This window comes from Quercus robur, chromosome 5 (assembly GCF_932294415.1).
Source record: "Quercus robur chromosome 5, dhQueRobu3.1, whole genome shotgun sequence".
Classification (NCBI taxonomy): Eukaryota; Viridiplantae; Streptophyta; class Magnoliopsida; order Fagales; family Fagaceae; genus Quercus; species Quercus robur.
Window position 1 is genome coordinate 5841533 of NC_065538.1, and position 27995 is coordinate 5869527.

The following is a 27995-nucleotide window of genomic DNA, read 5'->3' on the forward strand; positions in this document are numbered from 1 at the left end:
TTAATACTACTTTAGCAGCTGTTTCAATATTACAAAAAGAAAGTGAAGCGTTTTGGGGTGAAATATTGGTCATAATCTCGAAAGAATCCTTGTCTGATTCTGTTTGTGTAAAGAAAAATATTGAACATCTGAATGGGTCCCTTCTTTGTAAACCGTGCATCATATATATTTATTTATTTTACACTATGGTTTTGCTGTTTGACATTACTCAGACTAATCTGTCAAAAATTTTGGCCTCTAACAATGTTGGTTTTGTTAATTAATTAATACACATTAATTTTGATTATTTTCTGTTTCCCTGTACACTGCATGTGATTTTCTCTCATTCAGTATCACTGAATTCAGTAACCAAACCCATTAAATAAAAACTCTAGGGCACGTTGAATGACACCTCATTATGGTCAATGATTGACTCAATAAAAACTCTAGGGCACGTTGAATTTAGACAAACATAAACAAAAGCTAATGGCTTCCATGGCAGATAGGTCTATTAAAAGAGAAGTGAAGGCAATGGAAGCCATTAATAATGTTTCAACTAAGAAGGAAGTCAACAAGGGAGCATGGACAGCTGAGGAAGACAGAAAACTGGCTGAGGTTATTGCAATCCATGGTGCTAAAAGGTGGAAGACAATTGCAACTAAAGCAGGTCATTTTCAATTTCACCAAGTTGAATTCTAAACTTGCTAACTTCAATACTATATTTGTTATGAAAATGATGTTCCTAAATTTTGATCAAAGGCTGAATAAGTCTTTGCTTATTGTAGGTCTTAACCGATGTGGCAAGAGTTGCAGGCTAAGATGGTTGAATTACTTGAGGCCTGACATCAAGAGAGGAAACATATCAGACCAAGAAGAGGATTTGATACTTAGGCTCCACAAACTACTTGGAAACAGGTTAATTAATTCACATGTCAAACATAGACCAATATATATTAACATGGTTGTTCTAACTTCTATGTTCATATAGTTGAACATGGTCAAGGTTGGATTTTCCTATAATTGTTTGTTTTTAATTATCTTAGGTGGTCTTTGATAGCCGGAAGATTACCGGGGCGAACAGATAATGAGATAAAGAACTATTGGAATTCTCATTTGAGCAAGAAGTTAAGGCAGAAGGAGAAGCAAAGTGGAGCTGCAACAAGAGATGGCTATAGTGTTCAGGAAAATAGGGAGGAAGAGAAAGTCAATGAAGAAATGAGTGGAGAGGAGAATACATCTAAAGGAGTTGATGACTCAAAAAGTGACTTTGATGTAGATGAGTTCTTTGATTTCTCTAATGAGACTACTTTCAATTTAGAGTGGGTTAGCCAATTCCTTGAACTTGATCAGGGCTTCAGTGATGTTTCATAAACTGCCTGACCTTTTTTTTCTCTTCATAAATTTGGTGCAGTTCATGCTAATCAGTAGGGTGTATGTGATAATTCATTTAATAACTCTATTTTTTTTTCTTCTAAGTTCTTCATGAATTTGGTGGAGGTATCAGCTCTTAGATGTGCTGAACTGTAAATTACTTCCATGAATTAGTCCTTATCATTTTATGAAGTTAAATTTCCCTTTCATTTTCTTCTACATCAATCATTGCATACCAACCTGGCCATGGAAAAAGAAAAAAAGAAAAAAAAATTCATGGCTAGCAACCTAAGGCAATAGAAATATGAAAAGCACTATGGTAATGAAAATTTTGGCATTTAGTTCTTAATCGATGACAGTACAGCTTTGGTGATGGAAACAATGGTGTAAAGATATATAGTAAACAGCTATGATAAAAGTGAGAAAGGAAATGTCCACATTATTGTGGACAAGGGTTAAAGCATATAAGCATGATGCAAACACAAAGACAACACGCGATGTGTTATCGAAGAGGAAACCGAAGTCCTCGGCGAAAAACCTCTCCGCCGCCCTCCAAGCGGTAATCAATCCACTAGAAAATACAGTTGGGATACAAGGACAACAATAGACCCTCCAAGCCTAATCTACCCAGTGCACCTAAGCCCTCCAAGCTTCTTGCTCCAACGAGGTTGCGCCGAACCTTTTTCTTTTCTAGCTTCCCAGATTCCGCTACTAGATCGTAGCATCAACCAATGAAGATTGGTTCCTTCCTAACTGCTTCCCAGAAATCCAAACAACTGTCTCACAGTGAAGATGATGGTGAGAACCAGGTTTGGTATAATGCCTCTCAAGGATTTGACAATGGAGAGGAAGAGAGTAGGGGAATTTGAAGAGACTCTAAGGTATAGATTGTGGGTGAATCAATCTTGTTTTTCTTTAGGGTTTCTCTCTCAAAATTCTCTCTAGAAGCTCTCTTTCAATCGTGGGTAAAAGGGGTATTTATACTGGAGTGGGAGAGGAATGTGAAACGTCAGGTTTTACAAAACAGGGGTGGCTCGCGGCTTGACCTCGCGGCTTGACTAAGTCGCGAGATCCAGTCGCGAGTTAACCGTATGGCCAGTTGTCCTGTTTTGTCCTGTAGCGCTCCAGCTAGCATGACTGTTCATCTTCCAGCATGCTTGGCACGTGTGCTGCTTCTAGCGGCTTGCAGCCGCGAGTCACCCGCGAGTCCCAGCCGCGAGTCTCTGTTTTCTTGCACACTCTTGAGCAATCTTCACTCTATCTCACTCACTACCCTTACAACAAACCCACCTAAATACAGGGTTACTAAATGCTGAATTACAAGCAAATTTGGCACGGAATAAAGCCAATTAGATGGTTGAATAAATTCAACCTTACAATCTCCCCCTTTGGCTATTCCGTGACAAAACCCTAAAACAGACTCTAGACTTAACATGTGAGTTGGGAACAGTTGAACAAAACTCACTCACACCTAACTCTAGAAGCTGTAAAGCATTTGAATCATATGAACATAATACTCCTGAAACACAACAATACACCATGATCATTGTGAGCAGAAAATTATAAATGCATATGAAACAGGCAATATGTGATCAAGCAAAGATGGAGTTAATAAACAAATCATGGCTTGATCAACCAAGTGAACACCACAAGGTAGTGATCACAGTGCTCATTCACACTTGGAATGAACACAAGGACATACAAGTTAACAAGCACAAGGCAAGACACTTGTATGCTCAACACTCAACCAATGCATAACACACAAGGCATATGCATCTAGGAACAATCCTACAAGGGCACAAGAGTGACAGTACATAAACCAAAATGCAGAACATTTAGATTAAAGTACTGATTTCAACATAGCATAAAGGCTGCATTAAGCAAGGTACATACCATAAAGCCTACAAACTATGCATAAAACATTAACCCTAAAAGTTTACAAAAGCATATGGGTACAAACACAAAAGCATTCTGAATAACATCATCAAAATATATTAAAGTTTAAACCAAGAGTATAAGTTATGAATTAGAAACAGCTATACACAAAATACCCAAAAACATAAGCATATATAAACAAAGTTTCTGAATTTGATAATTTTGACAACTCCCCCTCAACACATTACTCCCCCTTAGGATTTGCTTTTCTGCTTTACATCATCAATGACATAATTTCTCCCCCTTTTTGACCGGAATGGCCAAAGGGTCACTGGTCATGCTGAGTTGTGAAGCTGTCAAGTTTTGCAGACAAGACATCAATCTGGTCTTGCATGGCTCTCATCCTGTCAGAGTGCTCAGTTTGGACTGCCCTGATCCCATCAAGTCTTTCCAGAATGATTTGGAAAGCATCTGGAGGTGTATCTGCAGAAGTTGAAGCTCTGGGTCTTTTGCCACTCCTCCTAGGTGTTGAGGTTGATGCATGCCCTGCTGCCTCTGCTTCAGTCTCCATTGGGACACCCTCTCCTTCATCACCTTCATCTTCTTCTCCCGGAAGCCTAACACTTATCCTTTTGCAGGTAAGCTTGTTAATTGCAGAGGGTGTGGACATGGGACTGATGTCTTGAGGGATTGGAACACCCTTCCTTCTAAAAATCCTCATTAGCAAACTGGGAAATATTAATTTAGGCCTAGAGGTTGTTCTTGTCTCATCCACAATGGTGTCATATATATGGGAACTTATGTCTATGAAATTCTTTTCTTTGAGATCCATCAGAAAAACTGCTCTAGCACAATTGATTGTAGTCAATTTCTTAATGGGATAGAGGTTAAACATCATGATTATTGTTAGACACCTCATATCCACTGGAAAGGCAGTGGTATTCAAACATTTCCCTTCTCTCTGCCCACCTATCCTTTGTTGAACAGTTTCAATAGAAACACTCCTATCCTTGTAATTGATAAATTCCTCATCATCTAATCCTTCAAGCCCTAGTACATCATCTATGACATGAGCATCCAAAACGAATTCTTTACCTCTAACCCAGCAACTTAATTCATTCTCCTTTATCACAGCATTTGAGTAAAATTCCCTAATCAGGGGTTCACACACAACAGGGAAATCGCTCAGAAGCTTTTCCCATCCTCTTCCTTCAAAACAGCTGGGAATAAAGGTTTGTCTTAAGTCCTCCAAATCAACAAATCTTTCTTGAATAATTCCTGCATTCAAGAAGTTATCCTTGTATCTCTTAAAGTGGTGAACTGACCTAAACAGTTTAGAATCCATCTTTAATCTTTTGTCAGCCTTCTTTGCAGTAGATTTCTTCTTCTGAGGTGAGGGAGCCATCTGTGAACAATCAGAAAAGGCCACAACAACATAGAACAATATATGTGCAGAACCAGTTAGTACCATGTAATTAACAAAGAGATATCATCCATACAAATGAACTTTGAACACTTAAACAATAAGCTACTTAGAACAATCACATGGATAAACCAAGCCTAAGAAAAGAAACACATGAACAACATGGAGAGACTATCCTAAAGGCAGATATATGTCATTGAGACATATAATAGAAAAATGATATGACACACAATCAGTATTTTAAGACTAACAGAAGCTCTCAACAAATTAACACACTAGAACAAGCACATTCAGCACAGTAAAACACACAATATCCAACGGAACATTTTGAAACAACACAACAGCTCAAGATCAGATAGAATAAAAAACACACTAAGCTAAGCACAGGATGAAGACCAAAAAGGATACGACTATCATCAACACAAACTTTAGCAACAGCATCCACAAGCTAAGCATGAACAAGGAGCAAAAACCGAAACACAAACCCATTTCTAAATCACAAACATATGCGAAAAATCAAAGGGGAAAAGCACAAAATCAAGTAGAAAAGAGTGCAAAACTGAAAACCCATACCTGTGACTTGAAGATTTTGAGCTACAAGAATGCAACAATGGAGATTGGAAATGGGAGCACGGAGTGTTTGGGAGGGAGATAGTTTAGAGAGAAGATGAATAGTCACAAAAGTTCGAGGGAAAACTGAAAAGAGGTTTAAAAACTGCTCCTGTTTTTGCAAAACACGCGTTTTTCGCGACTTGATTAAGTCGCCACACAGTCGCCAGCTCAACCCGCCAGAGCACACAAGAACAAAAATTTGAAAAATTTTTCTAAGTGTTTTTTGCGACTGGAAGGTCTACCCGCGAGTGAGTCGCGAGCTGAGCCGCGAAAATCTCTGAGTGAACCTCGCGACTAGACCTTCCACTCGCGAATAAGTCGCCAAAAATGACCAGCGAAGTTGCGACTGAGTCTCGCGACTTGACATACCCGCGACTGAGCCGCCAAAACAGGGCAAAACTGGATTTTTGAAATTTTCAGATTTTTCAAACAAAATACTTTCCAAAAACACTTAAAACACTCAAAAATATTTTTGTGCTTGAATTAACAAAGATTGAGCATGTGAAAACACATTTTATCAAGTACAATCACACAAATGAATATGACATTTATTGAACATAAACTTGTGTGTTGTGTGTGGATATCAACAATGAGATAGTCCTTTGTCTAATGTGAAGCTTCAATGATCAATTCAACCAAGGCATACACAATTAGCACTAGATTATGTGACCCATCTCAATTATAGAAATATGTATATATGACCTCCCACACAACTTGATAACATAACTTTGAGCTTATCATTTGACTCCACTTTCAATCATAACATTTGATCTTTTTGATCTTTTGAGGCAATGATCTCTCATTGTGAGAGTGATATATGACATTTCACTTTAATGAATAAGCCTTTGGCTTTTTGAATAAACAATCACTTTAATATAAGGTCGCTTACCCTTTTTCCTAGTCAAATACTAGAATGTGCGATAGGTTTTTGCAGCTCAATATCTCTTTTCATTCGGAGATTTACATTTGGTGAGCTCTTTTTAGCAAAACAAAAATAAAAAATGGGAAGATATATAGACACAAGTCTATGCATGTCTCAAGATCAACATAACCATTCACTAATCATTCATGACAAGTTTGAAGATCTATTTACAACAATCACATAGATTTCAAGATTTTTCCCACAGTGATATAAGTGCATGAAAACAAGCAATGCTCGAAAATGCACAAAGCCATTAGTACAAAGGTACAAGGCAAAACAAGTTTTGAGACAAAACTCAACAAAGTCAATCAAGCTTTTTGATTTTCTAATTTTTATGTGATTTTTGGATTTTTGACACAAGAAACAAAAAGATTGATAAATTAAAAATATTCACAAGTAGACAAGCAAACAACCAACATAAAAAAAACAGCAAACAAACCAAACAAACATTGTTGCAAAGCATAGGAAGTATTAATGCATGGACATGTTGTAATGCTTATGCATGAGTACCCTTTTTCACCCACACGTCACTTGCGTTTGGGGTGATTTCCTTATAGGATTGGGTACGGGAGTTAGGGCTTTCAAACCTTCGTGAGAAGCTTTCCAAGCAGTTGGTGAATGCACTAATCATCTTCATCACGTTCATCATTCCGGGATCTCCATTTTGATCTCTAGATTGATCACCTGCCCAAATTCTCCTATCATTTCTGGGTCCTCCTGACCTTTGAGGAGTTGCACTGTTCTTTGCTCTCATCTTTTGGCAATTTGGTCGAGTATGCCCTTGAAGTCCGCAATAATGGCACACATAAGTTCCTCTAGGACCTCTTTGTGGTCGTGGACGTGACTTGGCACGAGATTCAGACCTCCCCACAGACTGATTACGGGGATTCAGCATCCGTTGGTTCACCACATTCTTCTTCTCCTCCACCTCGAGTTTCTTACCAGTAAGGTCAGCTACAACTGGATCTTTGGCCTTTACAAACTTCACTTCTTTAGTGACATTTCCAGATGAACTACTTCCTCCGGTATATCCCAATCCGGATTTGTCTGAAAAGCTCTTTTGAGATGATATAACATCATTTAGCTTCTTGGTGGTGACCCTCTCTATTTTAACATTCGCTTGCACAACCTCATTCTCAAGAAATCTCACTTTTGTGTAAGTTTCGGACAACTCACCATTCAGTATTTCTATCTCACATTTGGCCTCCCTATATCGAATTAGGAGACTTTTGTAGTCCTCCTCAGCCTTCTTCATTTTTCTCACAGCAGCCTTGGCCACCCTTGTGTACTCACCCGACTTCTCCAAGAGTGAGTTATAATTCTCTTGAAGATTTGCTGTGCTTTCATCTTCTTCAGCATCTGATTCTTCAACAATTCCCAGTGATTCATCATCATTATGTTCTCCAAGGTCTCGTACAAGCAGATTCAACTCGTCCGAAGACTCAACATGAGCAATAGTCATAAAAGCTGAATAGTTTCCCTCTCCATCACAGCTCTCTTCAGATTCTGAGTCAGACGAATCCGAGTCACTCAAGGTCGTGGCATACACTTTACCTTTTGATTTCAAATAATTCGGACATTCCTTCTTAAAGTGTCCATGCCCGTTACATTTGAAACAAGTGACACCTTGTGTGGGTTGAGATTCTTTTCCATCTTTCTTTTTGAAATCCCTCTTCTCCCTTCCAGAACTTTGGAATTTTCTTTTATCATCAAATTTGCCATTATTTTTGAATTTCAAAAACTTTCTGAAATTTTTGACAAGGTAGGCTACATCTTTGTCAACCACATCTTCTCCCGATGAGTCTTGATCTTCCACCTTCTCATTAATGGTCTTTAGAGCAAGAGATTTACTCTTCCGTTGATTGGGCAGCGACATCTCATAAGTCTGCAGAGAACCAACCAGCTCTTGTACCTTGATGTCATCAAGGTCCTTGCTCTCTTCAATTGCTGTCACTTTAGCACGAAAACTTTCCGGCAATGATCGAAGGATCTTCCTTACAATCTTTGAGTCCTCCGTTTTCTCCCCCAAGTTGAACTTACTGACAACCACCTCATTTAGCTTTCCATAGAAAGAGTCAAAAGACTCATCCTCACTCATTTTGAGCTCCTCAAACCGAGTGGTCAGCATTTGTAACTTGGTGTCTTTCACTTTCTTCGTGCCTTCATAAGTGGTTTCCAGAATCTCCCATGCTTCCTTGGCAATGGTAATGTGAGAAATCCTGTGAAATTCATCTGGAGACACACCACAGAAAATAGCATTGAGTGCTTTACTGTTAGCATTAGATGCAGCAAGTGCTGCCTTATCCCATGTGGATTTGGCTGCCTCAGGTTTGGTCCAACCAATCTCAACAGCATCCCAAACGGATTCATCAATAGAACACAGAAAAGCTCTCATGCGAACCTTCCAAAAAGCATAATTACTACCATCAAAACATGGAGGTGCATTTAGGAATTGAGACCTATCCATCTCAAAAGGGAGTCAAGGATCACACAATGGTAATGAAACCAATAGCAGTGTACCCGCTCTGATACCAATTGAAAGTTCAAAAACGTGTACAAAACACCTTTGAACGTTTAGATCCCCAAAATACAACTTAACCAATACAAGCAATATGTCAAACAACTAGTGTGCGGAAACTTAACACATGCTATAATACGAAATTGGTTAAATACTATCTAAGCCATAACAGAATAAAACCACAGCAGATAATATAAAGGCAAAGATAAAGAGGAAGGAAGATGCAAACACAAAGACAACACGCGATGTGTTATCGAAGAGGAAACCGAAGTCCTCGGCGAAAAACTTCTCCGCCGCCCTCCAAGCGGTAATCAATCCACTAGAAAATACAGTTGGGATACAAGGACAGCAATAGACCCTCCAAGCCTAATCTACCCAGTGCACCTAAGCCCTCCAAGCTTCTTGCTCCAACGAGGTTGCGCCGAACCTTTTTCTTTTCTAGCTTCCCGGATTCCGCTACTAGACCGTAGCATCAACCAATGAAGATTGGTTCCTTCCTAACTGCTTCCCAGAAATCCAAACAACTGTCTCACAGTGAAGATGATGGTGAGAACCAGGTTTGGTATAATGCCTCTCAAGGATTTGACAATGGAGAGGAAGAGAGTAGTGGAATTTGAAGAGACTCTAAGGTATAGATTGTGGGTGAATCAATCTTGTTTTTCTTTAGGGTTTCTCTCTCAAAATTCTCTCTGGAAGCTCTCTTTCAATCGTGGGTAAAAGGGGTATTTATACTGGAGTGGGAGAGGAATGTGAAATGTCAGGTTTTACAGAACAGGGGTGGCTCGCGGCTTGACTAAGTCGCGAGATCCAGTCACGAGTTAACCGTATGGCCAGTTGTCCTGTTTTGTTCTGTAGCGCTCCAGCTAGCATGGCTGTTCATCTTCTAGCATGCTTGGCACGTGTGCTGCTTCTGGCGGCTTGCAGCCGCGAGTCACCCGCGAGTCCCAGCCGCGAGTCTCTGTTTTCTTGCACACTCTTGAGCAATCTTCACTCTATCTCACTCACTACCCTTACAACAAACCCACCTAAATACAGGGTTACTAAATGCTGAATTACAAGCAAATTTGGCACGGAATAAAGCCAATTAGATGGTTGAATAAATTCAACCTTACAGTAAAGATATATAGTAAACAGCTATGATAAAAGTGAGAAAGGAATTGTCCACATTATTGTGGACAAGGGTTAAAGCATATAAGCATGATGGGACAATTAATATTTGTGCTAAGATAATTTGTAACCTTTTAAAGGCCGACAAAGAACACAAAGCATTCTCATGTCCAGATGATTACTGCATAACACCTTGTGAAAGCCTGAAAGGCATGTAGGTTACTGTATTAGGAAAAGCTTTCGAATCTATAATCGGATTATTTTTTTCTTTCTTCTTTCTTCTTTTCATCACAAAAGAGTTGGGACTTTTCATTCTGAAACTTTTCCCGGCCTTATTATGGCTATAATAAGTCTTTATATTTAGAATTATTTTCACAAACTGTTAAGGTAGCAAGTTCTTAATGCTAATCAATAGTCCCATGTGAAAACTAACAACAGCTTGCCGCCTCAGTTGGTATGAAAATCCTTGCCTCTTTTATGGATTTCCTGTCTCTTTTTCTCTGGATGCATTTGATTGGCTAGGTTCAAGGACACGTGATATCTTTAACTTTTAATGGGACAACTTTTGCAAGGCACTACCATATATGTTTAGCAGAATCAATTAGCCTAACTTCAGTGACATTTAGTGGCTATATATCTAAGAGAGACTAATGGTAGACAATGCAGATGCAAATCGATATATCACCCTGCTTGACTTTTGTGATGCCCTAATTTGTTTGATTGTGTGATGTGTGTGGGTGTGTGATGAGTCCCACATTGGGTATTTACTGAGTTGAACTGGGTTTTATTAACAATTAGAAGGAGCTTCTATTGTGACTAGTCCTTTTGAGGTATAACGCAGATGTGGTTAGCGCAGATGTGGCTAGCGCTTTTCCTTGGATCGTTATATATGGTATCAGAGCCGGCCCGGTAATCCCGTGTGGGCTCAGAGACACTACCCCACAAAGTGGGCTCTAACGAGGACGTTAGGGATTTAAGTGGGGGAGATTGTGATGCCCCAATTTGTTTGATTGTGTGATGTGTGTAGGTGTGTGATGAGTCCCACATCGGGTATTTACTGAGTTGAACTGGGTTTTATTAATAATTACAAGGAGTTTCAATTGTGACTAGTCCTTTTGAGGTATAGCGCAGATGTGGCTAGCGCTTTTCCTTGGGTCGTTATAGCTGACCCTACTGGTGTGAAGCTCGAGGTGGAGGAGAAGAAGAATGTGGTAGACCAACGGATGCTGAATCATCGTAATCAGTCTGTGGGCAGGTCTGAATCTCGTGCCAAGTCACGTCCACGACCACAAAGAGGTCCTAGAGGAATGTATGTGTGCCATTATTGCGGACTTCAAGGGCACACTCGACCAAATTGCCAAAAGCTGAGAGCAAAGAACAGTGCAACTCCTCAAAGGTCAGGAGGACCAAGAATTGATAGGAGAACTTGGGCAGGTGATCAACCTAGAGAGCAAAATGGAGATCCCGGAATGATGAACGTGATGAAGATGATTGGTGCATTCACCAACTGCTTGGAAAGCTTCTCACGAAGGTTTGAAAGCCCTAACTCCCGTACCCAATCCTTTAAGGAAATCACCCCAAATGCAAGTGACGTGTGGGTGAAAAGGGGTACTCATGCATAAGCATTACAACATGTCCATGCATTAATACTTCCTATACTTTGTGACTGTGTCTGTTTGGTATGCTTGTTGTGTTTGTTCTTGGTTGTTTGATTATTCTTCTTGTAAATATTTCTTAATTTTTTTTTATCATTTTTTTTGGTTCTTGTGTCAAAAATCCAAAAATTACATAAAAATTAGAAAATCAAAAAGCTTGATTGACGTTGTTGAGTTTTGTCTCAAAACTAGTTTTGCCTTGTACCTTTGTGCTAATGGCTTTGTGCATTTTCGAGCATTGCTTGTTTTCATGCACTCATATCACTGTGGGAAAAATCTTGAAATCTATGTGATTGTTGTAAATAGATCTTCAACCTTGTCATGAATGACTAGTGAATGGTTATGTTGATCTTGAGACATGCATAGACTTGTGTCTATATATCTTCCCACTTTTTATTTTTGTTTTTGCTAAAAAGAGCTCACCAAATGTAAATCTCCAAATGAAAAGAGATATTGAGCTGCAAAAGCCTGTCGCACATTCTAGTATTTGACTAGGAAAAAGGGTAAGCGACCTTATATTAAAAATGATATTTCATTCAAAAAGGCCAAAGGCCTGTTCTTCAAAGAGAAATGTTACATACCCCTCTCACAATGAGAGATGATTGCCTCAAAAAGTTCATAAAGATCAAATGTTATGATTGAAAGTGGAGTCAAATGAAAAGCTCCAAGTTATGTTATCAAGTTGTGTGGGAGGTCATATATACATATTTCTATAATTGAGATTGGTCACATGATCTAGTGCTAATTGTGTATGCCTTGGTTGAATTGATCATTGAAGCTTCACATTAGACAAAGGACTATCTCATTGTTGATATCCACACACAACATACAAGTTTATGTTCAATAAATGTCATATTCATTTGTGTGATTGTACTTGATAAAATGTGTTTTTCACATGCTCAATCTTTGTTAATTCAAGCACAAAAAGATTTTTGAGTGTTTTAGGTGTTTTTGGAAAGTGTTTTGTTGGAAAAATCTGAAAATTTCAAAAATACAGTTTTGCCTTGTTTTGGCGGCTCAGTCGCGGGTATGTCAAGTCGCGAGCCTCAATCGCATCTTCGCTGGTCAGTTTTGGCGACTTGTTCGCGAGTGGAAGGTCCAGTCGCGAGATTCACTCAGAGATTTTCGCGGCTCAGCTCGCGACTCACTCGCGGGTAGACCTTCCAGTCGCGAAAAACACTTAGAAAAATTTTTCAAAATTTTGTTCTTGAGTGCTTTGGCGGCTTGAGTTGGCGACTGTGTGGCGACTTAATCCAGTCGCGAAAATCACGTGTTTTGCAGAAACAGGAGCAGTTTTTAAACCTCTTTCAGTTTTCCCTTGAACTTTTGTAACTGTTCATCTTCTCTTAAAACTGTTGTTTCCTTCCAAACACTTCGTGAATCCTTCTTTCAAACCCCTTTGGTGCTTCGTTTCGTATCCAAATCATCAAGAAAAGGTATGGGTTTTTGCTTTCTTAATCTCATTTTCTTTTTCCTGCATATTTCTGTTAATGTTTGGACTGGTTTTGTTTTCGTTATACTTATCTCTATGTGTAATGGGTATGGAGTGTCTTGTTTGATATTGTTTTCACCTGTTTTCATGCTGAGCAGTCACAATGTGTTTTTCATTGTTCTGATTTTTGCTTATTATTGAATCTGAGAATCTTTTCTGAAATGGGTTTGGTGTCTATGTGACTTACTCATTACACTTGCCTGAATATTGATGTTGGTGTTTGGTTTTGGTTACTGAGTTGATATGATAACATAATGTATGTTTCTCAACCACGTGCTCCAGTGTGGATGTTTGGTTTCTTCATGATTGAAATATTTTCCCCATGTTCATGTCTCTGATGGAGTGATTTATGTTATCTGCTCTAAATGTTCAAATGCTGTTTCATTTTGCATATCATGGTCATGTTAACCTGTCTCAATGACAGTTGTGATGTCTTTCTTTGTCTTGGTGCACTTTTACCAAGTTTGATGCACGTATTAGTTTGTGCTTCTGTGTATTGTTGGAAGTTTTGGTTGGGTTTGCACTATATTCAGTCTGGGTTTTTATATTGAAATATTGTTTACACTAAATCTTGTTGACAATCTTTTGTGGGGTATTGTTGCTTGGTTCTTTTCTGTTGGCCTGTTCTCTTGCAGATGTTTCGTCGATCTTCCAGGGGTAAAGACATTGTTGCTGACGAACCAGCAACACCAGTTGCTAAAAGGACTCGTCTATCATCTCAAGCATCTCAAGATCCCAATGAGGATAGATTCAGAGTTCCCCTTAACTCACACGCCTACTCAAATGTGTTTGACAAGTCAACAACTATAGTGGAGCGGGTAGTAGAGTTCAACACCTTAGGGACTACTTTCATCCCTCGAATCTTTGAGAAACGAGACTGGGCAAACTTGTTCGGAAACTTTGATGATCCAATGGATGAGCTGGTCAAAGAATGCTTCTCCAATGCAACTGATCTTGGACCTATCCTCATTTTCTGGGTCAGAGGAACAGAGTTTAGTGTTACCCCAGACTCCATCGCAGATCTTCTCGGCATCACCAGACCTCCGAATGTGAATTTAACTCCCTATGATGAACGAAATCCAGAGGTTGGAGAAATTCTACAAATCCTAGGACACGATCATGAGGTATCTAGTGCAGGAACTTCCATCAGCACCGCAAAGTTTGCACCTGAACTGACCACACTGAAGTTGATCATGTTCACCAATCTCTACCCACTGTCCAACACTACATTCATCAATCTTGGGAGAGCTATATTTCTGTGTGATCTCATTAGCGGAGCCCCCATTGATATATGTGCTCACATCTACTACAACTTGAGGAAGACCGCGTGTCGATCTACAGCTCGAGGAATCATTCCATTTTGCAGTCTCGTCATGAAACTCATTCTTAGTGCAGGCATTACTCCTCCTGCAGATGGTAAAATGTTGACTCGTCAACGTCCCATTTCATTATTCACTCTTCAAGCGAGCAGAAGTCACTCCTCCAAATCACCAAGAAGTGCTCACATCTCTCCGGTTACTTCATTTGCCCCTGACTCAGAGACTCCTGCACATACCACATCTGCATCTCGTGCTGTTCCTGAAGCTTCACCGGCTGGTATTCCGCAAGCACAAACTGCTTCTCATACTGACAGAGTTGACAGTGTACTTGAGCATATTCAGAAACGCGTTGATGAGCTTGTGGCACTTCTCTACTCCACAAACAACCATGTCCAAATGCGCCTCGAGACTATGGAGAATCAGCTAGACGAGATTCAACGAAAGTTGGACGAGAGTCTTTAGCTATTCGTGACAAAAAGGGGGAGAGCATTCAGTAAGGGGGAGAAAAGTTCAAAGGGAAGTGTGCATAGTGATAGGGGGAGTACACACATACTTTTGTCATACTTTTGTTTTTAGTCTTATCTTCTAAACTTATGGTTCTTATGGTTTTGATACACTGTGTTTTGGTGTATAGCTGTTTCTAACTCATTTCATAGACTCTTGGTTTAAACTTTAATATATGTTGTTGATGTTATTCAGGATATTCTGTGTTTGTTCCCATATGCTTTTGTAAGCTTTTAGGGTTATTGTTTTATGCATAGTTTGTAGGCTTTATGGTATGTACCTTGCTTAAGTGCAGCCTTTATGCTATGTTGAAATCAGTACTTTAATCTAAATGTTCTGCATTTTGGTTTATGTACTGTCACTCTTGTGCCCTTGTAGGATTGTTCCTAGATGCATATGCCTTGTGTGCTATGCATTGGTTGAGTGTTGAGCATACAAGTGTCTTGCCTTGTGCTTGTTAACTTGTATGTCCTTGTGTTCATTCCAAGTGTGAATGAGCACTGTGATCACTACCTTGTGGTGTTCACTTGGTTGATCAAGCCATGGTTTGTTTATTAACTCCATCTTTGCTTGATCTCATATTGCCTGTTTCATATGCATTTATAATTTTCTGCTTACAATGATCATGGTGTATTGTTGTGTTTCAGGAGTTTATGTTCATATGATTCAAGTGCTTCACAGCTTCTAGAGTTAGGTGTGAGTGAGTTTTGTTCAACTGTTCCCAACTCACATGTTAAGTCTAGAGTCTGTTTTAGGGTTTTGTCACGGAATAGCCAAAGGGGGAGATTGTAAGGTTGAATTTATTCAACCATCTAATTGGCTTTATTCCGTGCCAAATTTGCTTGTAATTCAGCATTTAGTAACCCTGTATTTGGGTGGGTTTGTTGTAAGGGTAGTGAGTGAGATAGAGTGAAGTTTGCTCAAGAGTGTGCAAGAAAACAGAGTGTCGCGGCTGGGACTCGCGGTTGCAAGTCGCCAGAAGCTGCACACGTGCCAAGCATGCTGGAAGATGAACAGTCATGCTAGCTGGAGCACTACAGGACAAAACAGGACAACTGGCCATACGGTTAACTCGCGACTGGATCTCGCGACTTGGTCAAGCCGCGAGGTCAAGCCGCGAGCCACCCTTCTTTTGGAAAAACCTGACGTTTCACATTCCTCTTCACTCCAGTATAAATACCCTTTTAACCCACGATTGAAAGAGAGCTTCCAGAGAGAATTTTGAGAGAGAAACCCTAAAGAAAAACAAGATTGTTTCACACACAATCCCTACCTTAGAGTCTCATCAAATTCCCTCACTCTCTTCCTCTCCATTGTTAAAACCTTGAGAGGCATTATACCAAACCTGGTTCTCACCATTATCATCTCTGTGAGACAGTCGTTTGGAGTTCTGGGAAGCAGTTAGGAAGGAGCCAATCTACATTGGTTGATGCTACGGTCTAGTAGCGGAATCCGGAAAGCTAGAAAAGAAAAAGGTTCGGCGCAACCTCGTTGGAGCAAGAAGCTTGGAGGGCTTAGGTGCACTGGGTAGATTAGGCTTGGAGGGTCTATTGCTGTCCTTGTATTCCAACTGAATTTTCTAGTGGATTGATTACCGCTTGGAGGGCGGCGGAGAGGTTTTTCGCCGAGGTCTTCGGTTTCCTCTTCGATAACACATCGGGTGTTATCTTTGTGTTTGCATCTTCCTTCCTCTCTATCTCTGCCTTTACATTATCTGCTGTGGTTTATTTTGTTATGGCTTAGATAGTTGTTTAACCAATTTCATATTATAGCATATGTTAAGTTTCCGCACACTTGTTGTTTGACATATTGCTTGTGTTGGTTAAGTTGGTTTTTGGGGGTCTAAACGTTCAAAAGTGTTTTTGTACACGTTTTTGAACTTTCAGGTGGTTTAACTGTACACAGATGGAGGAGATTAAAAAAAGCATTTCATTGCAAGATTAAAAACTGCAATGAACGTGTGAGTGCCCACAAGCCAATAGAACAAACTACAAAGCCTACTAGTTTATGTTCATTTGACATGCCATAGAGATCAATATTCTTGGTTCCAGTCATTGTGAACCCAATCATTGTCGAAAAGGCACCTGTAACAAAAAAACAAGATTCTCATTCAATTAAATTCATTTTAGTGTTGGATTCCTAATTAAACAAGCTCCCAAGAAAAGCAAATCCAAAAAATTTAAGTCAAGGTATAAAAAAAAAAAGAAAAAGAAACACAAACTGAAAATAAAATAAATATGACAGTATAATGAAGACGGGGCAACCTAGAAATAGTTATTTTTGCCTGTACTTAATACCTGCTTTACCTGTTTTACTTATTTTTGCCTGCACTTAATAGTTATTCAAGAATGGAAGATGTGAAATAGTTCATGCTAGTCTCAGCCATAAATAAATAGAGTTAAGAAAAAGCACAAATTCAACCATCATACAAGTACTTAAAAAATAAATGGTAGGCACTGATCCAAGTTGAAAAAATTTGTACAAGGAAATTCAATATCATCCGAACAATAAGCCTTTTGATAACATAATAGAAAGTGTTAGGTTCTAAATGTTTAGAACAATTGCAAATCGTGAACACAAACTTTTCTAGATATAGATCTTAGAGTCTATAGGTTTTATTAGACAATGCTCAAGGTGATTCAAGTCAAGATTCAAGAACATACAAGCTACAAGAAGAAGATTTCATAATCTGTCTGGTTCGATCGATCGAAAGACAGGCTCGACCGATCGAAAGTCGTATCTGTAGAATTTTAATTAAGCCCAAACAGCTGTTCAAGCCCATTTAGGATTAGAGTTTCTAATCTACTTCTCCCAGTATATAAAGGAAACCCTAAGCACGTTTTTATGTGGCTTTTCAGAGAAAAAAGAGTGTGCCTCTTTTGTATTTAGGGTTTTGTTCCTAAAAAGCTCTCTTATGTCTTCTACTAGTATTATTCCTTGAAGTATCTCAAGATCCAGTGTTGTAGAAGTTGCTGCCTTCTCTTGTCATCAAAGATGTTGATAATCTAAACCTTCAAGGGTGGTCTTGGAGTCACAAACAAGAGACTTTGTGTTGCTAAACCTTTGAGTGGGATCTCAAAGTCACAAACGGGGGTGTTTGTGTTTTGCAAATGCCAAAGAAAGAAGGAGTCCATGGATTCGGAGCTTGCACGTGGTCATGTCAGTAAGTTCTACTGGTTGGTAGCAATAAGAAGTCGAGTGTGAGGGCTTGTAAGTCTTATTGTATGAACTTCGATTCTTTCAAGATAGTGAATTCAAGTTTACCTTGAGGATAGCTAAGTCAAATCCTCCCCAAGTTTTTACCGGTTTGGTTTCTTGGATGATCATATCTTGTGTTATTTATTTTCCGCTGCTTTGCATGATTTGATCTTTATTATTGTGATAACCTAGACTTGTTTAATTGGACTAAGTAACAACTTGGTTAATTACCTAGGTTTAATCAATTGTTTAAGGGGTCTAAAAACTGTTAGAAAGGACTACCACCTTTCAAAAACAAGAAGAAAAAAAAAAGAAAAAAAAGAAGAAGATATCCAATGAGGTTTATAATCCAATAGTATTACCATATATAGTTAAGAAAATTGAGAAACACAAAATCCTAGCTACGAACAAGGAGAACAATCAAGCTCATCAACCAAAAAGACAAAGAAAAAGAGCCTCAATAGTTGAATAGTAGCTTTGATACATCTTAATAAGGAACTGGTAACATTTAAAAATAAAATAAGTGTTACTAATTTCAGTCAAAGTTTATCAGATTGTATATTTGTATTTGTATCCAGCTTATAAAGGAAAAATTATTGATTTCATATTCAGATTCCCCTTTTATGTTTGGATACGGTAGTTGTAATCTTAGGAATCAGAGGTATCCATTGTCAAGAACTAAAACCAAAATTAAAATCTCTATAAGTTTCACATTTATACATTTGCTAAAGGATATTTTAGTGGGCAAATTTCTCATGGGTTACATTATACTTTTGCTGTGCTGTAGTATTATCTTGTTCTACAATATTTGTACTTCTAAAACTTAAATCTTGCACCATTGGGAGTGACATGAAATTGTTTTCCTTTTAGTTGATTTAAAAAAACTGACAGTTTGTCAGATCAATGGCAGCTAGTTACTTATCATTTGTGTATGGCTTTCTTGTAATAGATTGCAGTTCTAATTGACAGCAGGAAGAAAGGAAGCTCAACTTTTTTATTATATACTTAATTTACAAAATGAAGGAGGAAGAAGTGAATCGATGCCAAATTCAAGAGTGTTACAAGAAATTTAAGTCTGTATCCATTAAAACTGAAATCCATGAACTTCCAAGAAATTTAAGTCTGTACAGGTGGGTGGCCTATCACTTAAGAATCTAATCAAAACCCATGAAAATACCCCCCCCCCCCCCAAAAAAAAGGCAAAATCCATATAAATCAACAAAACCTATACCAATATGAACAGATTGATATCCAAAAAATAACCCAAACCCATCAAAATTTCAAAAACTATATTTTGGGGAAATAACTAATCAAACAATAAAGGGGAAATTAATATTAAAAAAAAAAGCAAAATCCATATAAATCAACAAAACCTATACCAATATAAACAAATTGATATTCAAAAAATAACTCAAACCCATCAAAATTTTGAAACGTATATATTGGGGAGATAACTAATCAAACAATAAAGGGGAAATCGGAACAAATCGCAGTATTTGGTGCGTGGGCGTCGGCTCAGATTGACACCGGAGCGGCTCCAGCGACGGGGAGTAGCTCCGTTGGTCAGAGGAGCAGAGGAGAGGAGGCGTTGGCACTGGACTCTGTTTTCTCCAAGTAAGAGCATTCACAGCAGTGGTACTAAAAAGCAATATTGGTATTTTTAGCTCCTCAAACCCCTAAAAACCATGCTGTAGCAGTGGAGGCATAAGTAAAATTTTTACCTGTTCAGCTACAGTGCACATCTATCTATAGATGTGCACTGTAGCGCAAAGCTAAAAAAAATAATATTTTATTTAACTTTTCTCTCTCTTTTCCATTAAAATATTTTTTTTCTCTCTCTCTTCCTTCTCTTTCTTTTCGTCAGACTCAAAAAGGCTCAACCCTTTCTCTTCCTTCTCTATCTCTTCACTATCTTTTCTCTCTTCTTTTCGCATGATCGGCGATAGCGTGGGTCGATGGGTCGACGATGGCGTGGGTTAGTGGGTTGATGATGGCGTGATCGGCGATGGCTGGTCTGCTTCGACGGTGGTCTGGGTTTGATGGTGGGTCTGTGGGTTTCGTGGATGGCGTAGGTCGGTGGGTCTCGTGGATGGCGTGGGTTAGTGGGTCGGTGATGGCATGATCAGCAACTGCTGGTCTAGTTCAACAGTAGTCTGGGTTTGATGGTGGGTTTTATGCCTCTTGGTCTTGTTTCTTCTCTCTCTCAATCAAGCTCAGATGGTGGGTTTGATGGTGGTCTGGGGTCCTAGCTCAACACTCTTGGTCTGAAAATCAAGCTCAAATCTATTGGATTTTTGGCAGTGGTTGTGGATTGTGCCATTTGTAGTGTTTTTTTTTTGTAGTAGTATGTATTATTTTATTGGAGCGAATATATTATTTTATTGTAGTAGATATATTATTTTATTATGATGTTTATATTATTTTATTGTGTTAAAAGCTAAAATAGATCCACTGCTACAGCATGTGTGTAGGTAAAATAAATAAAGTAACTTTTGGTGGAGCTAAATAGCTATATTTTTAGCTCCACTACTATGGATGCTTTAAGGGCTTCTTCTGAACAGAACATGTTTGGGGACTTTGATTTTGTTTGAGCTACAATCCTATGTGATAAAGTGTACTGAGGCCTCAATGTGTATCTGACGTGGCAGCTGTCACGCCCCAAACTCGATACCCGGATTTGTGACCATGACCGGCATGCTAATATCAAGCCTAAACCTGATATTAACAAGAACCACTTAACTTTTAAAACTTTTACCAAAAGCTTTCTTCTTTCTTTTCAATCCTTGTTTCTTTACTTAAATTATATAACCTTTTCACTTGACATTCAGAGCATCTAAATTGTACTCCAAAGAATAACATAATCCACCAATCATTTAATTTCCACACTTTTACATAATACATCGCTTAATACCTTAAGGTACACAACTTTCATTTGATCCTAAAATACACAATACTATAAAGCTAAACATCAAATTGTTAATTTAGGATCTATACATATCAAACTAAAACCAGCTCCTTCCAAACTCGACTAAGGCTCCCTCTGCTCCAAAATAAAACCTGTTAACTGAAAGAGTGGAAGGGGTGAGCTACACAGCTCAGTAAAGGTAAAATATGTGAGAATTCAGTAAGGATGCATGTAAATCAAAATCATTTCATTCTATGAATATTCGAACAGGAAAACATCTTTTCATGCATAGTATTTTATACTATTCATAATAATAACTTATACGCTCTTTATAGAAAATAATTGTTCTCCTTTTTCTTATCGGTTTAATATTACCAAAACCTTTTAGATTAAACTTCTTTCATTTCCTACAAAGTCACCATATGTATATTCTTATTACAAAATAATCATTTTAACTTAAATCAATTAATCGGCAACTTTGTATCAAACTAGAAACATCTTGACCCAATAAGAAAACCTTTCTTTATAAACCTCTTTCCGAAAAATATTATAACTTTCATAGTCATAAAACTTAACATTTCATAATGAACAGGTATCTGGTAACTTTTAAACATAACTTGTATTTTCATCAGAAGCTTTACCTTTATGGCATATCAGAACTTCAGAAACTTTTATCTTTATTGAACAACTTTTCTTTTCATTAGAAACTTCTTCTTGCCATGAGAGTTTTCACTTTTCACAATGCATTTAAACAAAATAATTCTCTCATGATTAATAACATAACATAGCTGTTCATAAATAATTCATTGGTTAGCCCTTATCTGATAAGTCTGTACTTATTTGGGAGGCTTCTAGCACCACGGCGCTAGGCATCTAGCATTCCCCACAATGCTAGGTATTCCCGAGATTACATCATAATACATATCTTCCAATCATGGGGATAGGTTGGCTTCCCCCACAAGTTGGCTGTAACCAACAAGGGGTGGGTACAGCAGAGCCAGTCCCACTTAATGGCCAATCATATAACGTTTTCCATGGAAAGCTAGTAATTAACCCCTACTAGTAGAGTTCAGATCACCAGAGGACATAACCCGAAAACATTTCATACTTTACATCATACTGAAATTTCTTATTTTGCATAACATTTCATAATAATAGCATTTCCATTCTTTTCTTTAAACATCATGTTCGTGGAATCAGTAATATCATCAATATGCTTAATCATATACATAAGTTTTTGGAAAGCTCACGAACATATCTTTGTCAGAATAATGATTACATGCCATATCTCTAATCAAATACATTTTAATGCATAACATACTTTAAAATAACCTCATGACTTACCAAATGCCTATATAACTTATCCCTTACCTGAAAGCAGAGGAACCGAGAGCCTAAAGTCGAAGGAGCTTAAACCTAGGGAACTGGTAACGCCTAAACCAAATATCAAAACTTATTACTATCCATAATTCCTTATCATAAACTTCACATTCATCTCAAAGCCTATCTCTTAGAATCAAGGAAGTCCTAATCCCACCTCAAAGAGGTTCCCACAAACACAAAATGCATTCATCAGACCACATGATGTACTAAATCATAGAGAAACCAATTCATAAAATTTATGTATGATTCTAACATACCCAAGGATGAGCATATTAAATTATAACTCAAAACATTCACCCTAACTTTAGAATTAAATCTTCAAAGTTAGGCATGTCCTTTACTGTTCACTGTTCTGTTCCAGCAGCATATGCCCCATTTGTAAAATACAAACGGGCTGTCCAAACACATCCAATTGTCATGAACTTTTACATAACTACTCCCCTGTATGTCTAGTATGTACCATAAAAATTTTGGAGTCAAATCATAAACCAATAATTTACTAAAAATCACACAAGACAGTATACTCAAATCTGTCCTGACAGAATTTCTTGTAACTTACAAATTAGACCATTATTTTTATGTTCATCCAAATGCTGTGAGAACACTTCTATAAAAACCATGTGTGCTTTAGAATTCATAAAAACTACCCCTTGCATCCTAATTCACAAAATACGATTTAATACAGAATTTTCTTGTAGTAAACATCAAATCTATCACAGAGACAGCTTCAGTACATAATCTTACAAAATCATCAACAAATAGCAATAGGTCTTAATTTAATTTGGGTATTGTTAGGTTCTAAATGTTTAGAACAATTGGTAAATCGTGAACACAAACTTGTCTAGATGTAGATCTTAGAGTCTATAGGTTTTATTAGACAATGTTCAATGTGATTTAAGTCAAGATTCAAGAACATACAAGCTGCAGGAAGAAGATTTTATAATCTGTCTGGTTCGATCGATCGAAAGACAGGCTCGACCGATCGAAAGTCGTATCTGCAGAATTTTAATTAAGCCCAAACAGCAGTTCAAGCCCATTTAGGATTAGGATTTCTAATCTACTTCTCCCAATATATAAAGGAAACCCTAAGCACGTTTTTGTGAGTTTTTTCCAGAGAGAAAAGAGTATGCCTCTTTTGTATTTAGGGTTTTGTTCCTAAAAAGCTCTCTTATGTCTTCTATCGGTGCTATTCCTTGAAGAATCTCAAGATTCGATATTGTAGAAGTTGCTGCCTTCTCTTGTCATCAAAGGTGTTGATGATCTAAACCTTCAAGGGTGGTCTTGGAGTCACAAATAGGAGAGTTTGTGTTGCTAAACCTTTGAGTGGGATCTCAAAGTCACAAACGGGGATGTTTGTGTTTTGCAAAGGCCAAAGAAAGAAGGAGTCCATGGATTTGGAGCTTGCACGTGGTCGTGTCAGTAAGTTCTACTGGTTGGTAGCAATAAGAAGTCGAGCGTGGGGGCTTGTAAGTCTTATTGTATGAACTTCGATTCTTTCTAGTGGATTTGCTTTTTACCTTGAGGATAGCTAGGTTAAATCCTCCCCAAGTTTTTTACCGGTTTGGTTTTCCTGGGTGATCATATCATTGTCTTATTTATTTTCCACTGCTATGCATGATATGATTGTTTGATTGTGATAACCTAGACTTGTAATTTGGACTAAGTAATCACTTGGCTAATTACCTAGGTTTAATCAATTGTTTTAAGGGGGTTTAAAAACTAACAGGTATTTTTATACCTATAGTATACATATTAAAATACCCTAATAAGCATCCAATAGACCACAATATCATCAATATTTCAAGTAACTAAAACAGAATCACCAATTCAACTTCCAAAATCAGAGTAGAGAACAAAGAGGGAAAGTAAGCAAACAATTATACTATCCAAATACAAAAAATCATATGAGGTTTAATTACTTACCCACACACTTTGAAGATGAAACCTTAAGGCTAATTGTTTAATTTCTTCTTTAAGGAAACTAGAATTTTTGGTGAGAAAGGAAGAGAGAGATGTTGCCGTGTAAGAAGGGAAGAGGAAAGAAGAACAAAGAAAGAGGAAAAAGGAGTAGAGAAAGTGGAAAGTGAGCTGCTGGACTTCAGATGCAGCAAAATAAAGATAAACCAAATTGACTTTAGGGGTGGGGTACATGGGATGCTAGGGAAGAAAATATCCCACCCCTTTTCAACTTCCTTTTTTTTTTCTTTGCATTCACACTTATATATATATATATATATATATATTCTTTGCATTCACACTTATTTTTCTTTGCATTCACACTTTTATATATATATATATATATATACTTTGCATTCACACTTATCTACAAGAATTATATTATTTTACACACACACACACACACACACACATATATATATATATATATATATCCTTACCTTTGTACACTTAATTAAACACCAACAATTATATATCTAATAACTTAAACCACTTAATATAATTTTGGACATACTTAGTATATATTTAAAATACCGATAGCAATTCAGTTATGTATAATCTTTACAATTCTCATTCAATGGCATTATAAAATAATATGCTTATTAAATACTCTTATATTAATTTTACAAAGTAAGTGGCTTAAAATATTAATAATACTTAACCACTTAAACACATAATTTAATTATAAAAATTGGGTCGGGGTGTTACAGCAGCTCCTGATTGGTGGCATAAATAGCCTCTTTTTTGTCAGCTCCGAATAGAGCATTGCACTCTGTTTGTTTTAGCAATGGTGTTTTCTAGAAAATGAGTCATTTTTCAAAAAGCATTTTCTATGAAACTATCTTATTTTCCAATGTTTGGTAGCAACTTTAAATAAGTTGAAAAGCAACCTCCTAACTTCCCTTATTTAGCTTACTAAGAGATAAAGTTGTTTTCCAAAAAAATTTAATGAAAAACAATTTCTAAAAATAAGACATACTTTTTATATTGACCAAAGAAAGTTTTCTTTTTACTCATCTTTTTTTATGCTAACAAACAATGAAAAACACGGAAAACTATCTTTATAAAAGATTTCCCATTGAAACAAACGGAGCGCAACATAAGAGAGAAGAAAGATATAGATTTCAATAAGGGCCTTCAAAAATGTACTACTAAATATACATGTTCAATATATCATATACAAATACATAATAGTGTTGCCTATTATTGCCGCCAATATGATAATTGAAAAGGCTGCAAATGCAGTAAATGATAGTAACTCTATTATTAAAGTCCACCGCTGTCTGCCATACCCTGTCACTCCTCTATACATGGATGCCCCTCTTGAAAACCCACTGCTCTTCCTATATACGCATTAAAAGAAAATTAAAAAATAATAATAATTAATAAAAAATCTAAAATAAAAATAGAAAATAAAAACAAATAGAAGTAATAGTCTATGGAATTATCAAATGGGTGCCTTCTCAAATTGGCAACAAATTCTTGCCTAGTCATGTTCTTCATCTCTTCAAGTTCTTTCTCATAAGTGCTTATCTGAGCATTTACAGTAAAAATAGTAACAGTTAAATTTAGTTACATGAAATGAATACTTGAATAGTGTCCATAGAGGAAAGCCCTAACAAACTTATTGGGAAATTTATGTGAGTTGTTGGACCCCAATACTTGAGTGCAGCTAAGTCATAAGCCCTTGCTGCTTTTTCTTCCTTCTCATAACCACCTGGTAATCATTTACCAATGGAAGATTTTAGTTTTAATTTTTTTAGCATGCACGTATTCCCATGGTTCAGATTTCCAGAATGTAATCAAAAACACTTGAATAGTGTCCATAGAGGAAAGCCCTAACAAACTTATTGGGAAATTTATGTGAGTTGTTGGACCCCAATACTTGAGTGCAGCTAAGTCATAAGCCCTTGCTGCTTTTTCTTCCTTCTCATAACCACCTGGTAATCATTTACCAATGGAAGATTTTAGTTTTAATTTTTTTAGCATGCACGTATTCCCATGGTTCAGATTTCCAGAATGTAATCAAAAACACATTATTAAATCTTTAATGAGTTTTTCATTTTGTTCTGAAAAAGAAAAAAAATAGGTGCAACAAAGATAATAAAGCAAAGTAACATGCAGAATGATGTGGGAGTTTTAACTTTCACTATAAACTGCACAGAGTAGAAGCCGTGACAGGGTGAAGAATCAAACAGTCCATGAAACAAATACCGTTAGTATATTCTTCGCAAAAATAAAAAACATTAGGAAAAAGAAATAAATGTTAAAATATATTTGTGGGGGGTGGGGGGTGGTTAGGGCATGTTTGGATCTATCATTTTTTTTTGGGTTACAAATAAAAACTGAATATATAACTGAAAACAAGCTGGGATTTGGTTGAAAATGAATACATGAGGGGACCATGAATATAAAAGAAACACATTTTGTTGTTCCTTTTTATCTAAACATAATGCAAAAGGAGAGCACATCTTGGACAACCAAACAAGTCCTATAAAATGTTCTTCACAATCTCACCTTGCCTTCCTTTCCTTGTTTGTCCCTCCTTTCTGCAGCTATTATCCCACAAATGGGCCTCATATCTCCCAGTCCATCTATGTCTAACAATCACAAAATCCCATATGACACCCCCCAAAAAAAATGAAAATTATTACTTAAAAATATGAACTTTGTCAAGATTCAAACTAAGACTTTCATCAAATAAAGCAGCATAGAAAAGTGTTCTTTTAGTACCTAGTAACACCACGATACTGAGAGGTTCTCTGACCAAAAGTATCAATGGATTTACGAGGAACAGGTTCTCTAGCAAGAAACTTTGACACAGCTCTTTTTGCGGGTATGATCAGCTACCACTTGCAAAGGTGAAATTGCACCAATATCATTTTCTGCACTTGGGCTCATAGTGAGAGCTAGAGACTGAAAACTACTCCCATTTGGCTGAGTTGAAGATTTTGCATCAGAAAATGGTGTTTGGCCTAACCAAGACTTGTACATGCCACTGCTAGTCATTAGAGCTTGTGTGGTTTCATTGAACTGGTTATAAGGTTGGAATAAGGGAGATGGGGTTGTGAGATTATTGTCTCCGGAATTAATTTCACCATTGGTGTTGAAGTTGTTGGGGGCTATGTTAACATTGATTTTGGAGATATTGTTATTGCTATGGTTTTGGTTTTCTTGGGTTTGGCAATAGACATTGGTTTCATCAGGCGGTGAGTTTGAGTAACAGCAGCCTAAGAAATCTTCAAGCTTTGGTCCATCTTCATCTGGATTTGTTCCACCCATTGCATGCTCATATCTCCAATCTATAAAATAATCGCCAATAAGAGATTTGAAAACTCATAGACTCAGTTTCATATTTAGTAACATGCAAAAACAGAAAAAGGGAAACAAAAACATTAGCTTCAACAACATGCAAAACAAAAAAAGGAAAGGTTTTATTTAGCTTGCAAGATTACCATCAGCAACATTGGAGCGCCTAAAAGGGTCAGCAGCAACACAGAGAGAGCCATCAGAGAGCAAGGGCATGACAGACAAGTGAGGACGAAAAGCTCCATGGTCTTGGTGGGTGTCTCTCCCAAAACCATCATCAATCCTCAAGTGTGGAGTCAGAGAGAACCCCAGCCAATTACTCATATTATCCACTTTCTAAATGTTAAATATTAGCATTGATACACCATATTGAATATGCTAGTATGGATGCAGAAGCGAAAGTATAAAGTGTAGAATACAGTAACACACGAGAGTTACGTGATTCAGCCTAACGGCCTACATCCACG

General features: G+C 37.5%; 1 protein-coding gene, 1 long non-coding RNA gene and 1 pseudogene across 2 annotated transcripts; 1 reads left to right on the forward strand and 2 right to left on the reverse strand.

Annotated features, from left to right (window-relative positions):
- The first annotated feature begins 481 nt into the window (after nucleotides 1-481).
- On the forward strand, nucleotides 482-1400 carry LOC126728994 (transcription factor MYB114-like). The gene is made up of 3 exons (XM_050434765.1): nucleotides 482-646; nucleotides 765-894; nucleotides 1023-1400. The coding sequence occupies exons 1-3, from the start codon at nucleotides 511-513 to the stop codon at nucleotides 1348-1350; spliced, it is 594 nt and encodes a 197-aa protein (XP_050290722.1). The 5' UTR covers nucleotides 482-510; the 3' UTR covers nucleotides 1351-1400.
- Nucleotides 1401-20828: 19428 nt separating this feature from the next.
- On the reverse strand, nucleotides 20829-24390 carry LOC126724924 (uncharacterized). The gene is made up of 3 exons (XR_007655193.1): nucleotides 24187-24390; nucleotides 22252-22314; nucleotides 20829-21039 (listed from the first exon to the last, which is right to left on the reverse strand). It is a non-coding gene; the product is annotated as an uncharacterized LOC126724924 (long non-coding RNA).
- Nucleotides 24391-26710: 2320 nt separating this feature from the next.
- LOC126727720 (AP2-like ethylene-responsive transcription factor AIL1) lies at nucleotides 26711-27863 on the reverse strand (annotated as a pseudogene).
- Nucleotides 27864-27995: the final 132 nt, after the last annotated feature.

Bases quoted from the DNA above. Each gene is read 5' to 3' on its own strand.
- LOC126728994 (XM_050434765.1), top strand. From the start codon at position 511: ATGGAAGCCATTAATAATGTTTCAACTAAGAAGGAAGTCAACAAGGGA. The intron at 647-764 runs GTCATTTTCAAT...TGCTTATTGTAG, and splicing joins GACAATTGCAACTAAAGCAG to GTCTTAACCGATGTGGCAAG. The intron at 895-1,022 runs GTTAATTAATTC...TAATTATCTTAG, and splicing joins CACAAACTACTTGGAAACAG to GTGGTCTTTGATAGCCGGAA.